Genomic DNA, 13701 nt, shown 5'->3' on the forward strand with positions numbered 1-13701 from the left:
AGGCCAAATTCATCCATTGCCCAAGAGATGTAGATGGTCTGGAGGCCAATTGTTCATTGTCCAGTGGTCACCTCTTGAGAACGGAGATGAACGCATCCTTGGGTACTTCTACATTGCCAAACTTCTTCATTCTCTTCTTCCCTTCAGCCTGACGGCGTAGGAGCTTCATCTTCCTTGTGATGTCACCACCATACTGAAATAGCACAATGTCAGAAGAACTCAAGGTTATAATTGAAAAATATACAACTTTAAAAAATGAAAGGGAATAAATAGTACTCCTTTAAAATTATGATGCCCCATTTATCCCACTTTTTGTAAATGATAATTTGTTTACCGTAAATTTTGGGGGCCAAGAAAGGAAAAAAAACAAAATTGCCCGACTCCGTAGCCAGAAAGCCAGGTCCGTGTTAAAAAACCCACGCGGGAAAGGACCTTCATTTTACTGCGAGGTGTAGTTGGAGGTGCCACATATAATAGTAACAATGAAGTTAGCAGAATATGAACATTTTAATGTTCATTATTCTGATAATTAGTTTTTAAAACTCAAGATGACAGGCAAATTTTCCTATAAGTCCAAACAGAAATCCGGACATTCAGGTAGTGTTGTTCTAGTTTCCAAGTGGTATGACTGAGCTGGGGGACATTGCCAGGCACCCGTGTATAAGACGCACCCCCAACTTTCAAAAAAAAATTGACGGGGAAAAAGTGCGTCTTATACACAGAGATTCTTTATTGTATAGAGGGATTTTTATATAATTTGCAAATCTTTGTGTAACATATGATTAAACTATGTATTTTTTTTATATTACACACACAAAGGAGAAGTGTGATTATTGTGTACATACTTGTTTTATTATGTGTCATTTTTACAAAGGTTTGTTACAATCTACTACACTTAATGAAATATATTTCTTTGCATTTAAACATTTGCTTTAAATGAATGAAATAAAAACAGAAATGATTCACATTATATGAAGGAGTGGCTTTAAATACATGTATGTGTCATTGTCACAAAGGAGCTTCAACTTAATCGATGGTTTAAAAATGTGGGTTAAATTTAAACCTCCTTTGTGAATTTGGACCATAAGGTTTATCTTTTATTACTCTGATTAATATGGTATTTCTGCTTGATGCGAGTTGGCTCTTCAAGAAATAAGGCTATATGTATTCAGGAACATATTCCTTGTGTTTAGTCATCTACCTCGTGTTTGGTTGTGTCAGATCTGAATACATCAACATTTACCACTAAATGAGTCGGGAGTGGAATACAACATCCTTTTCCCTGTACAGTTGCGATGATTGCTTGATTTCTTTTATTCATATTAATCCCTCCAAAATATACAAATCATACATTGCACCTTGCCCCGACGCAATGCAAATTAATTAAATGAGATTGAAGGATTTCATTTTCATGAAAAATAAGTTTAATAAGTTATGTAATTGGTCTTTCGGAGGATAGAAAGTCATTAAATATATGAATGTTCATCATGTACCTAATTGTTCAATTGCCAATATTACACTGAAATAATGCTTGAGACTATTGAGTAGTGTTCATAAAGATTGTTTATTTGTTCACTAGTGGTGTATTTGTACAAAGCATTTATTTGCTCTCTTGCTGTTTTTGATGCAAGGAGATATAAAGTTTGAAAATTATGCTATGTTTATGGGTTTAAATGTTAATAAAATTTGAAACCAACCAATGACACCTCTTCAATATTGTATCTCTTTCAGTAATGCATAGTCCTCATATTGATGTTTGATGTGCACAACTTACATCTCAAGTTACATGAAACCATAGCGTATTGACAGAGATAGTTGTGACACACACATACTTCAAATGAACATTTATTTTCTTCCAAACAATACAATTTATAAGTAGGAACAAACCGTATTTGCCGGCGTAAAGGCGGCAGTATTTTTGGAATAGAAAATATCAAAAAGTCGGGTGCGGCCTATGCGGCGAAAGAGTTAACAAAAAATAAATTTAAAAAAAGTAAGTCAAAACCAGCACAAATTTGCACATATGGGACTATAAACGGTACAATAACTATACCACTATGGTACAGGACATTTCCACACATCTTACCGACAATTTTATCTTGCATTGTTGACAATGCAAATACGGTAAATATAATTAAAGAACTTGTATTACAAGGAAGAAGGCGCGAAACCTGAAAAGCATAGCTTGTAGTGGGTACGCCCGAATACATAAATACAATTATACATTATAAATGGGAGAAAGGAAAAATGGGAGAAAGGAAGAAAGGGATAGGCAAAGAGGAGAGGAGGATAGAGAGCTTGGAGAAAGAGAAAAGAAGAGGATCAAAGGTCAATGCATAGAGCTCCAAATAGTTCCCTCCCATATACAATCTCTATTTGGAGCTTCGTGACATCACAACTATCTCTCTCAACATGCTATGCACCAAACCCTTTTCCATGCGCAGAGAGAAGAAGTGATAGGAACTCACACATTTGGCCAGCACATTTTTCCTGAGTGCCTTGACGTTCTCCCTGGCGATGATGCGGCTCCCTAGAGCGGCCTGTATGGCCACCTCGTACAGCTGCCTTGGGATGCTTTCCTTGAGTTTGTTGCATACTGCCTTGCCTGCTTCCCTGGCCTTGTCCTGGTGGACCACCGTGGCTAGCTCCTCCACCTCCCGGCCGTTGAGGATGATGCTTAGCTTGACCAGGTCGGCCTGCTGGTAGCCACAGTCCTCGTAGTCAAAACTGATTGGGAAGAAATGTGAGCTCTGGATGGATTATTTTGTGATTGACAACTACTTTTTGTGTGTCTAATGGGGCATTGCAAGAAAGTCGCAATCAATCTTGCAATTAATTGCAAATTTGCAATGCGCCATTAGTAAGAGAGAGAGAGAGGAGGGGGAGAATAAAAGCTAGATCTAGTTAACTTAATTGTTAAAACTTTAATCCTAACAAAAATCCTAGGAAATTTAGGAGACTAGTGGGGCGTTGCAAGAAAGTTGAGTTGCAATCGATTGCAAATATCAGTTGCAAATTTGGAACTTGTGTAATAAACACTGATGGGATTTACAGCATTTGTATGAAGACAAAAATGGAAAAAGGGAGTAGTAGAGGCAAATTCGATGTACAAGAAATTAACAGTGAAATCATATAAAGGATTTAGCACAGTATAAATGTGAGATGGATTTATACATCATGCAAGTGATTATACAGTCTTTCTTTTGAAATGCACTGAGTAAAGGAAGGGAAGTATGACAATATAGGTGAAGCTATACAGGGCAGCTGAAGAGAAGGGCTGAATTGCAAAATTTTCTTTACATGTCTTTTGGCTTGCTTAAGAAGGAAACCTACAAGAAACCAGGACAATACTAGTCCAAGGCACCCTACCTGGCATATCCTGATGATATTGACTTGAGTTCATCAAAGAAATTCACCACGATCTCATTAAGAGGCAGTCGGTACTTGAGTAACACTCGCTTGGTATCTATGTAGGTGTACTCTTCCTGCTCTCCACGCTTGCTCTATGGTGATTCAGAAAGGTGGACAAGATTCAGAAAGCATCACATCACAATAAGGATAAAACACCGTTAACAAAATGAGATGCATCATTCATTCTAATGTAGGTGAAATCACATCTTCAATTCATCATGGGTGTTGCAAGACAGTATCGATTGCAACTCAACTTTCTTGCAACACCCCACTAGTCTCCTAAATTTCCTAGGATTTTGTTAGGATTCAAGTCTTAATTAAGTTAACTAGTTCTAGCTTTTATTCTCCCCTCTCTCTCTCTCTTACTAATAGGGCATTTTGTTATATGCTAGTGAAATCCTTGCTTCTGATTGGTTGTCAGCAGATTTACCACTGATTTTTGTTATTTGTCATTGAGAAAAGGCTTTGTGAAACGGGTCCCTGTACTTAAAATTTTGTTAAGGTAACTTACCAGACAGAGGCTAAGAATCTTGCTGATGTGTTCATCTGGTACAATGATGGTTCCTATGATCATAGGTTCAAGGTATTCCACAACTCTCTGTGCATCGGGAAACTGTGAGTGAATTACAGAACATTTGTACAGCTTGTATACAACATCGATAAATTTAATTATGAATATTCTGTATGTTTTTCATTTTTGCATGCTGCATATCATCACAGATCTAAATGAAAAAATAGCTTTGAACACTAAGAAGATCAAGGTTGTAATCTTGTTGAACCCTTTCTGTGCCATCAGGTTTTCCAACAATTGTAAAAAGAGAATGTTAAAGTGTCATTGTTATGAGTTTAAATTCATTATCTCATCGGATAGTATAATTTGCTTTTAAATATTTTCCAAGGAATTAACCTCCACAGTGTGTGTACATGTTTCTTTATCAGAAATGAATTGATCCAGAGTTGCCAACCTTGTGCGACCAAAAAAAGGAATCATGATGGCAAAAAAAAGGACTTCATAAAAACGAAAGTTACAACCACGCGCGACACACTTCCAATGCAGAAATGTTCATTCATCATGCTGTTTTTTCCATACAAGGAGGAATTTTTTTGGTGGTTATTTTGGTATTATCGGCATTTCATTCTTTTTGAGAATATTTTTCTTTTCAAGTATGTTTTAAATTTAGTTTTCTATTGAATTTGTGATCAAATCACCATTTTAGGGCAGTTGTTTGACATGCGGTATGTAAAAAAAAAAAAAAAAAAAAAAAAAAAAAAAAATTTAAAAATTAAAAAACGTATTTTATGAAGAAAAAACGTAATGCCGTAATTTGGAGGGAAAAACGGAGTAATTCCGGCAAAAACGGAATGGTTGGCAGCTCTGTTGATCTATTCCAAACTTACAACTGAGCAATGGCATTTGCAGGCAAGATTTACTATCCCTGACACTCAAATTCTAGGAAGTCGAGGAAGTGTGTGTCATAAAATGTTCAACTTTTTTTCCCCATCATTTATTCATTGAATATTATGTTAAAATTTTTTTTAAATGTAATTAATTTTGTGAAATTTTCAACTTACGACTGAGGGATTATAGACGGTGATCTCCGGATCATCACCGTACTCTTGTCTGATAGCCTTGGTGTCTTTGAGTATTGCCTTGAAAGGGACACTGGGAACGGTGACGATGACGTTGGCATTGTGTTCCTGTTCCAGACGCTGGTTGAAGACTTCCATGTGGAGCAGGCCTAGGAAACCTAGCCTCCAACCCTGACCTAAAGCAGGACTAAAATAATGACATCATGTGAATTGAATTGAATTGCCATTTATTGTCCTTTTCAGAAAATTCTTTTTTCACTGGTTTTACAGCCATTGTATACATCTACATAATACAAGAAGAAATACATGATACAATAATAGCACATGTACATCGTCACAAACATAATAACATTCTGAAAATGATTGTTACATTGGAAACGGAACATATACACATTGATTGCAATATAATCATAAACTGCATCTATGTTACTATTTCAAGTGAAAATTTGTGTTTATTTGAAAATGTAGAAAAGTTTAGTATTATGAGCAGGGTTTTTTGACACACGCTTCTGTAACAATTCCTGTTCGGTAATTTCCTACTCTTAATCTAATTCCTAACTTCAATCCTGGACGTAGCACTATACTTAACCTTGACCCTTACCCTTAACCAAACCAAACCTAAAACCCAACTGCAACCCTTAGCCTAAATCTATACTTCTGACAATATAAAACCTGGAGCAATTGCCACCAGAGCTCCGAAGTCAGTCTACTCATTTCTCATTTCAAGTGTCAATAGAATATACACAGAAGATACACATTTACTTTTTAATAACATGAATACATCGAACAGAAGAAGCAGAAGGTAGCAGCAAGTTCACGACAGACGGAAGTCTGAGGAAAATACATATTACATATTCACACAAGGACAGACAGAGAACAATGAGATAAAGAGGGCATAAGAGATAGAACAGGAGAGTAAAAGAGACATGCACCAAAGGGGGTATAGCCTGAGAAAGAGAACAAAACTAAGATAGAGAAATAGAAAAGGAGGAACTTACCTACTATCTCTGCTCACAGAAACGCTGCTATCATTGAGAGTTAGTTTATCTAGAGCAGACCGCAAGGCAAGATACTCGGATTGATCGATTGGATAGAGACCAGCAAATACCTGTTAAAAATCATGAAGGGAAAAAAAGGCAACAGTGTCTCGTGAATCAGATATAAAAAAGTAATAGATATCACATATAAATATTATGAATATTTAATCAAGGGATGTTATTGAAACTGACTAAGATAAAGTGTTTTCTCAAGAATGTTTGAATTCGAAGTAATAATGCTCGTTTGTTTATTTTATTTTAGCATGGTGGCATACATCAGCCAATGGCTGTTCTTCAGCATGGCCATGCATATAAAAAGCAATCACAATTTTTTTTTCTTTTTCAACTATTACAGCTGGCCTATTCAATTAACTTTCACAATAACTCATTCATATTGAAGAGAAGAAAAAAAACTTTCACAATAACTTCCAAATATTTTGCTGGCTAGTCTGATATTCTTTACCTCTTCATGTAAACCTAAATATTGTTGCATGTCATGCATATATTTTGAATGATTGACAACATTCCTTTTTGGGCATATATATTCATTGTTACCAAAGTCCGTTTTGGTCAATAGACAATCACCTGGTTTCCAGACCACATTATCTAGAGAGGATTTTCCCTAAGCTTCATTTTCTTGTACAACCTCTTCAGAGTGTCGTGTTTTTAGAAGTTAGTCACCTGTACATAAAGACCCCCTATCATAAAGATCACAAATTTTGTTCCCTTTGACTGGTCTCTATTAAATAAAAGTTTGACTGAATGATCTTAAAAGAGGTGTAGCTGACATACATACCATGGGTCGAGCTGGTTTGAATCCTGGCAGAGGTTCTACAGGGCTGTTTGGATGGTAGTACGTGTCTCCCATGTGAGCTTCTTTGATGTTGTATATCCCTGGTACTACGTACCCAACCTGCCCTGCATACCTGAAATCATAAAAGGAAAAATAGTGATATTGGTAATGACAGATTTAGTAGGGTAATAACAGTGAAAGTATGTATTGCAAGTGATGGCAGTAGTGTGTCTGTGTGTGAGGGGGGAGGGGGTTAGGACCCACCTAAAAAATTAGAAAACTTAATTTCCTTTCTGGTATTTCAACATCTTGGCACAATGGATATGGTAAACGTATTAACATCAGAATGGCAGATGGGATGAGGGAGGGAATCCTGACCTCTTTACATGAGTAACTCCATACAAGATGCTATATTCATATCTTGCAAAGATCCCCCCACCCCCAATGGCTTCTAAGGCATACTCACAGTTCATTGGTAGGGGTTGGCTCTGGGTGCATCACCCCCACCTCGTGGATCTCAAAGGTCTTCTCAGAGTGTGCTGACATGACCCTATCACCTTTCCTGATGACCCCATCCACCAGGGCAAAGTTGATGAACGCACCCCTGTACTGGTTGTACCAGGAGTCTAGTAGGAGCCCTTTCATTGCTCTGTCGGAGGAGGATGGTGGGCTGTTAAAAGGAAAAGAATTTCAGCTTTACCTCCTATTACTGGCAATATTTTTACTTTTTAAAAGAATAATATCATCTATATGGCTGGAATGTGATTTAAAAAAGTATTCATCTTTATATGTACAAATGGAAGGAAAAAAATGCATGAAATACTCAGGAAGAATATAAAAGTTGAGTATCTTCATCACAGCTTTTGAATATTGTATCTTGGTATTAAAGTTATGTGATCATGTCTAATTATGATTAGATCTGATACATTATAGAAGTTGTAATGAAGAGTTTGCTTTATTTGACAAGTTAGAAATAAACAATTAAAACTAGGTCCAAAGGAAACACAGAAGAATTCCTAAATCACAAATAATGGCAAACAAAATGTAGTCACATCTATAGAAAGAAATAAAGCATTTTTGTAATTACTAGGAGGCGCCTTAATTAAACTCCATAAAAAACATGGGAATAATGTGATGTTTGAAAAGTGAAAGTAAACTGAATTTTACAATGCAATAAGATTATCTTGAAGAAATCAACTTACGGAGGAATCCTTTCAATGACTGTAGGTAGTACATCGTCCACTCCTGTTCCGGCTTTAGCTGAAATCTTTAAGACTTCATCTTCTTTGATGTCAAAGAGTGTGTCCAGCTGCTTGGAGACTCCTTCCGGGTCAGCCAGTTTGAGGTCGATCTGCATTCACACATTGCAAGATTACATTTTTACTACGATTGCATCAAAATGCCTGACTCAAATCTTTGTAAACTCTATCCTAAATGTCAATTTTAGTGAAAACATTTCACACCATCAAGGCAAAAAGTTTTATCCAGGGGAAATGTAAGATTAAAGGGTTTCTGATAATCTCATTTCGATTTTCAACGGCTCAATCGATTCTTTTTCTCAATCATAAAAAATAAAGAAAATAGTGATATATATAGTGTAAGATTAAGTGTGATTAAGGAAAAATGTAACCTACTAAAAAGTTCGCTAAAAACTTGTATTTAACCCGTCTGCACTAGTTTGGCCAGCAGGGATTAGACCTCCCTGCAAGGTGACTGGCAGGTGGTTACCTCATCAAATCAGCTCTCAATTAACATGAGAAAAAGGGCATCATGGGGGATCAACGAGTAGCGCTTAGGAATTGTTGGCTGTATAGAGAGTGCAAGTAGTTATAAGTAGTGCTGTGGGGCTTTAAAGAAGTAGTCCCAAAAGTATACACAATACATAAAAGTCAAATACATTACAGAATAAGAACAACAATACCTTGTTGATAACAGGGATAATAGTCAGGTCAGACTCAAAGGCCAGGTAGAAGTTTGCCACAGTCTGTGCCTGGACTCCTTGGTTAGCGTCCACTAATAGTAAGACCCCTTGGCAGGCTGCTAAGGAACGTGATACCTCGTAGTTGAAGTCTACATGACCCTGTATAGAACAAACAATAATGATAATATTTAATCTGTAGTGCATCAAGATTAACCTGGTTTTAACTCCCCATCCCAGCAACCATTACACTACATCATTTTAAAGCAAGTTCTACCACATAAAGAAGATAAAGGTCTTCTCTCATTACAAGCACTGGGCAGAGATTCAAACCCTGAACATCTTCTTGAAGAGTCAAATGAATGAACCACTATGCTATGGTAATTTTACCATAGTACATAGGGCTTTGTATTTAAGAAGCGCATTAAGAGGGCCTGGGATCCTGAAATGCACTATATAAGGACAAACTATTATTATTATTAATGCAGTTTCTAAGTAAATATACTCAACTGTGTCCTAGCTTTTTAGCAGAGCTGCCAAGGTGTTGAATAATTACAGGAATTTCTCACTCCCATTCACTACACCCAAGTAAAGAGTGGCAAATGTAAATTGATGTCCTACCAAAGGCCATTTGATAATGCCCAGGTGGTACTAGAACCCTCAACCTGTTTAACTTTCCAATATGACCTCCTAAAACACCACTTGCACAGGTAAAATGAGCCATGCTGTAGAACTGTAAAAAGTGAATGGAGTGATGAAATGACTAGAGGGAACATTAAAAAAAATTGCTGTAATTTTTAAATCGATTTTGTAATCAATAGAACAAAGAGAACTTACAGGTGTATCAATAAGATTGAGCAAGTATTTCTGTCCCTTGTAATGATAAACCATGGACGCTGTCTGTGCCTTCACAGTGATACCTCTCTCACGCTCCACTTGAAGTTTGTCAAGAACTTGTTTGTTGTCCGTCTTTCTTGAAATTGTACCTGTTAAATATACAACATGATCAATCGTGGATATGGCATATAGACAATGGCTCTACATACATCTAAATCTAATACCGTTAGTAGTGTAGGAGCTATGTTTAGCTAAGTATGTAGGTTCAATCCAATATAGAACAATTAGGTAGGTGTTACTCGGTTGAAGTCTTGTGCTCATCTGCCCTGCGCTTTGCACAACCCCAATTTATTATTTATCATCTAATTTGCACATCCGCATATTCAATTTATACAACATAAATATTCAAATCAACTTTGAAATAACAATGACCGAGTATTACATATTCATAAGGAAAGGTCCACTGACATTTAAGAGTGTACAACATTAATATTCGATAGCTAAATCAACCAATGGGGTAGAAGGATCGTATGCAAATACATGTGAGGTGAAGCATAGTGAGAAGGTATTCTATAACAAAGAGAAGGATCAACATAGGAATGTAAAGTATGAAGGCGGAATGATGATAACAAAAGTAAGAGGGAGCAATGTTAATGAGAGTAATTCTGAGAGGCTATGGTACAGGTGGAACTGAGGTTACAGAGGTGAACACTGGCTTGGAGAAAAGTAAACAAATTAAAGATCATGAACCCTGATTCATGCATGCAAATAGAATCTAATTAAGTACAAAATAGTTCACCACAGTAGGATAATCAAAATGCTAATAAAACTACCTATTTCATATTTCCTGTGATGCAAATTGATGCTAAATTTTAATTAGAATCTTAACCAAATATAAAAATCTAAACTGAGCCAAGTGTTTTTTCCCCTTTTATGAGTGATATGATATTTATTAATATCATCTCTCACATATATTTCATTATACATATATTTAATAAAAGTCGTAGTCTACAAGACAACAAACGTATTGAATATTGGTAACTCACCGGTTAATTCCAAGAGTCTATCTGCTAGGGTACTCTTGCCATGATCCACATGAGCTATGATACTGAAATTCCTGATGTTCTCAACAGGGAACTGAGACATGTCTAGCTTGGTTCCATCCTGGTATCGACAGAAACACGTTGATTAAATAAATCTTTTTGAATAAGAAGGAAGAAGACGTCGCCTATTGACAGTAACAGTTTAAAATAAGGCTGCAGGAATTTCAACATGGAGTTCAATTTTGACAAAGAAAATTCAGGAAAAAGACCCTCAAACGCATCATAATACTGTCAAGCTGGTAAGTGGAACCGATGTACGGATTATAGCCTTCTAGCCTGTCTGGTTTGGGTCATTCTTAAATAAAACTGACATTTGTCACGTATAGAAGCAGTCAGAGTGCAGAGGAGCCAGATGTAAACTTAGCGGAACAACCGTTGACATCAGAGACTGAAGCTTTCGGTCTAAGCCGAGTCCTAATATTTGAGTTTAAATGCATCAGTGCATTGGAAATGCATCCGCTAAAATTATATTTTAGTCCAGTTTGGTGGCACCAAACTTCTGACAACTATGGCCAGTTTCTGTCTCTAAAGAGAGAAGCCGACCCTAACCAAATAGGAGGCTAATTAATTAATCTACTTCTAACAACTAACGGAGATCATTCATGTTTGTAAGCATTCTACTTCTACTTGAACTTCTAAACTTTTAGGAATGTTGTTACCAGATCTAGATCTACATGATCTAGGTCTAGGACTCTACCGTTTATTTTTCTTGTTTGGGGTTTTCGAGGAGAATAAATACTCAATCTTCATGTTTAAAAAGTAAATGGACTTCATTCAGTTGTATGATCATTTGCCTGTATAGTTTATAGTGGGGAAAACTACGAGACGAACCTGCGTCTTTAGCTTTGTCGGTGATTTGCCGCTGCCATCCGTCGGTTCTCCCCCGGCAGACCTGCCGGAGGTTAAGGGTAGCGAGGTGTTCAGTGACCGCCTAACAGATCGGGCGAGTCTGAGCTTATTAGGGAAATTCCTCCATGTAAAATGAGTTGTTTGACAAGTATGACACATATACTTCATAAATATGCTGGATTTATACATAGCTGTCGCCGTTTTGTCTTCGACAGGATAAAAACATCAATTCAATCACGTCGTCTGCATTTCTGTCTCTCTCATTAACGCATGTGTATAAAAGAAGTGCGCATCTCCAGCACATGATACTTCGATACAATAGCGCGAAAAAAAGAAAGATAAACAAGAGTGATAAACAAGAGTGATAACATTAATTTTAAATTCGTCTAATTTCGAATCGTATTCTGCAAAAAAAATACAAACATTTTTCACTCTCGTGAGTGATAAAAGTTTGAAGACTTAATAAATGAGTATTAAAACCCGTGTGAATAATCCTGATAGAATGTATATTTGGTAAAAATGAAGTCATATTTTGTTGCCAGTTATATGCCCATGAATATGATAATCTGCAAAAAGCATGCACTCTAGAAATGAAAGAGACTGACTATGGAAGTATTAAAGGTAAAGACCAGTATTGGAAACGCCCCCCTCTCAAAAAATGAAATGGAAACTCTCATTACCAATCATGTGAAAGAATATGTTTTGACTAATACATGATGATAAAAAATTTGCCGGGAAACCGCCTATCTCTCATGGTCTGTGAGAGATATAGGGTAGTCCCATATACATCTTTCTGCGTATAGTGCTTGTAACTTTACGAAGAATGGGCCAAATTTCTTATCATTTTGATGATTCCAGAACCTTGCAGATGCTAGATGCTAGATGATCAACCTTTATCTGATCGATTCCACAACGTTTCTTTCACAATGCAATCGCATGACCATAACTGGTCTTTACCTTTAAGGATGTGAAAGTTTTCCGTTCAAGTTCCTATTACAAGAGGACACACATGGAATAAATCCTTTATATTTATCTGTTTGAACATTTTTATGGACTTTTCTATAAACTGATGTTAATGTTTTAAATAGAAAAGATATAAGTTACCAGCTTATAATTCAGTAGAAGCTGGTATTTATTTGGTTTAAAAGAGAGAGAGCAGAAGATGAAGAGAGGGGAGGGGAGAGGAAAGAGGGGGGTGGAGGGGAAAAGAGAGGACCGAGAGAGAGAACGAGAGACAGGGAGGGGGAGAGGGAGGGAATTCTGAAAAGGGTTTGCTGGTCAGGAAGTCAGAGTGCATAAATATGTTTTGCACTTCACGAGTGTAAATATTATAGGGTTGTCTTATTTCTCTTTTATGATATTGTGATGTGGGTGTCTTTTTAATATTTTGTAGTTTCTTTAAACTTCTAGAAACTTGAAATAATTAAATTAGACTGTGATACATCATGCAGGCTAGTATTTCTCTTTCCCCCGTTATCTTTGGAAATCCAAAAGGGACTATACCCCTACAATCATTATTGACAAATGCCTTTGGACACTTGGGTGATCATCTTATGTATCATATATCATTAAGGCTTACCTATATACTTTTTTTTTTTTTTTACAGTTTTCAATAATTTTCCAACTTCTTGATGGGATTTAGAACTGAAGTGAGACCTATGGACCACCAGCTTCTACACAAACAGATCCCAGATGTGTTAAATGCATGGAACATGATTTGTGCTTGTTAAATCTATCATATATTTTATGTGGGAGTAGCCGGAAATGAGATGGAGGATGAGGAGGGGTGCAGTTGATTTCATTTCAAATGATGATAACTTTTAATCTACATTAAATCTCCTTTTTTGTGTTAATTATAAATTGAGAATACTCCTGTATATTTGGATTTGAGTCACTATATAAATCACATTTGGATTTGAATTGAATTTGAATACTTCTATCAAACTGTATTAATATTAGTATATCACCCCCTGAACACCGTTCTCCTCTTTCTATATTCCAACAACGTCATCATACAACTCTCATATTGTCTGCTGTGAGCCAGAAGGGCATTGACTCATACTTTGAAATGGACTTAATGGTCCTTCCGATGGCTCATTATAATAACATGCGCACGCACAAAAAAAAGTTTATTCCATACAAGCAAACAAAACCCCAAAATAG

The 13701-nt window shown here is 36.5% G+C and overlaps 1 protein-coding gene across 1 annotated transcript; it reads right to left on the bottom strand.

The window, feature by feature from the left end:
- Nucleotides 1–50: 50 nt before the first annotated feature.
- LOC586213 (translation factor Guf1, mitochondrial) lies at nt 51–11806 on the bottom strand. Its single transcript, XM_030980705.1, has 13 exons — nt 11521–11806; nt 10633–10750; nt 9587–9735; nt 8753–8911; nt 8034–8182; nt 7298–7501; nt 6835–6964; nt 6000–6109; nt 4984–5188; nt 3923–4024; nt 3370–3503; nt 2469–2727; nt 51–193 (listed from the first exon to the last, which is right to left on the bottom strand). The coding sequence occupies exons 1-13, from the start codon at nt 11725–11727 to the stop codon at nt 68–70; spliced, it is 2052 nt and encodes a 683-aa protein (XP_030836565.1). The 5' UTR covers nt 11728–11806; the 3' UTR covers nt 51–67.
- Nucleotides 11807–13701: the final 1895 nt, after the last annotated feature.

Source organism: Strongylocentrotus purpuratus, unplaced genomic scaffold, assembly GCF_000002235.5.
Source record: "Strongylocentrotus purpuratus isolate Spur 01 unplaced genomic scaffold, Spur_5.0 spur5_scaffold_11, whole genome shotgun sequence".
NCBI classification, from domain to species: Eukaryota; Metazoa; Echinodermata; class Echinoidea; order Camarodonta; family Strongylocentrotidae; genus Strongylocentrotus; species Strongylocentrotus purpuratus.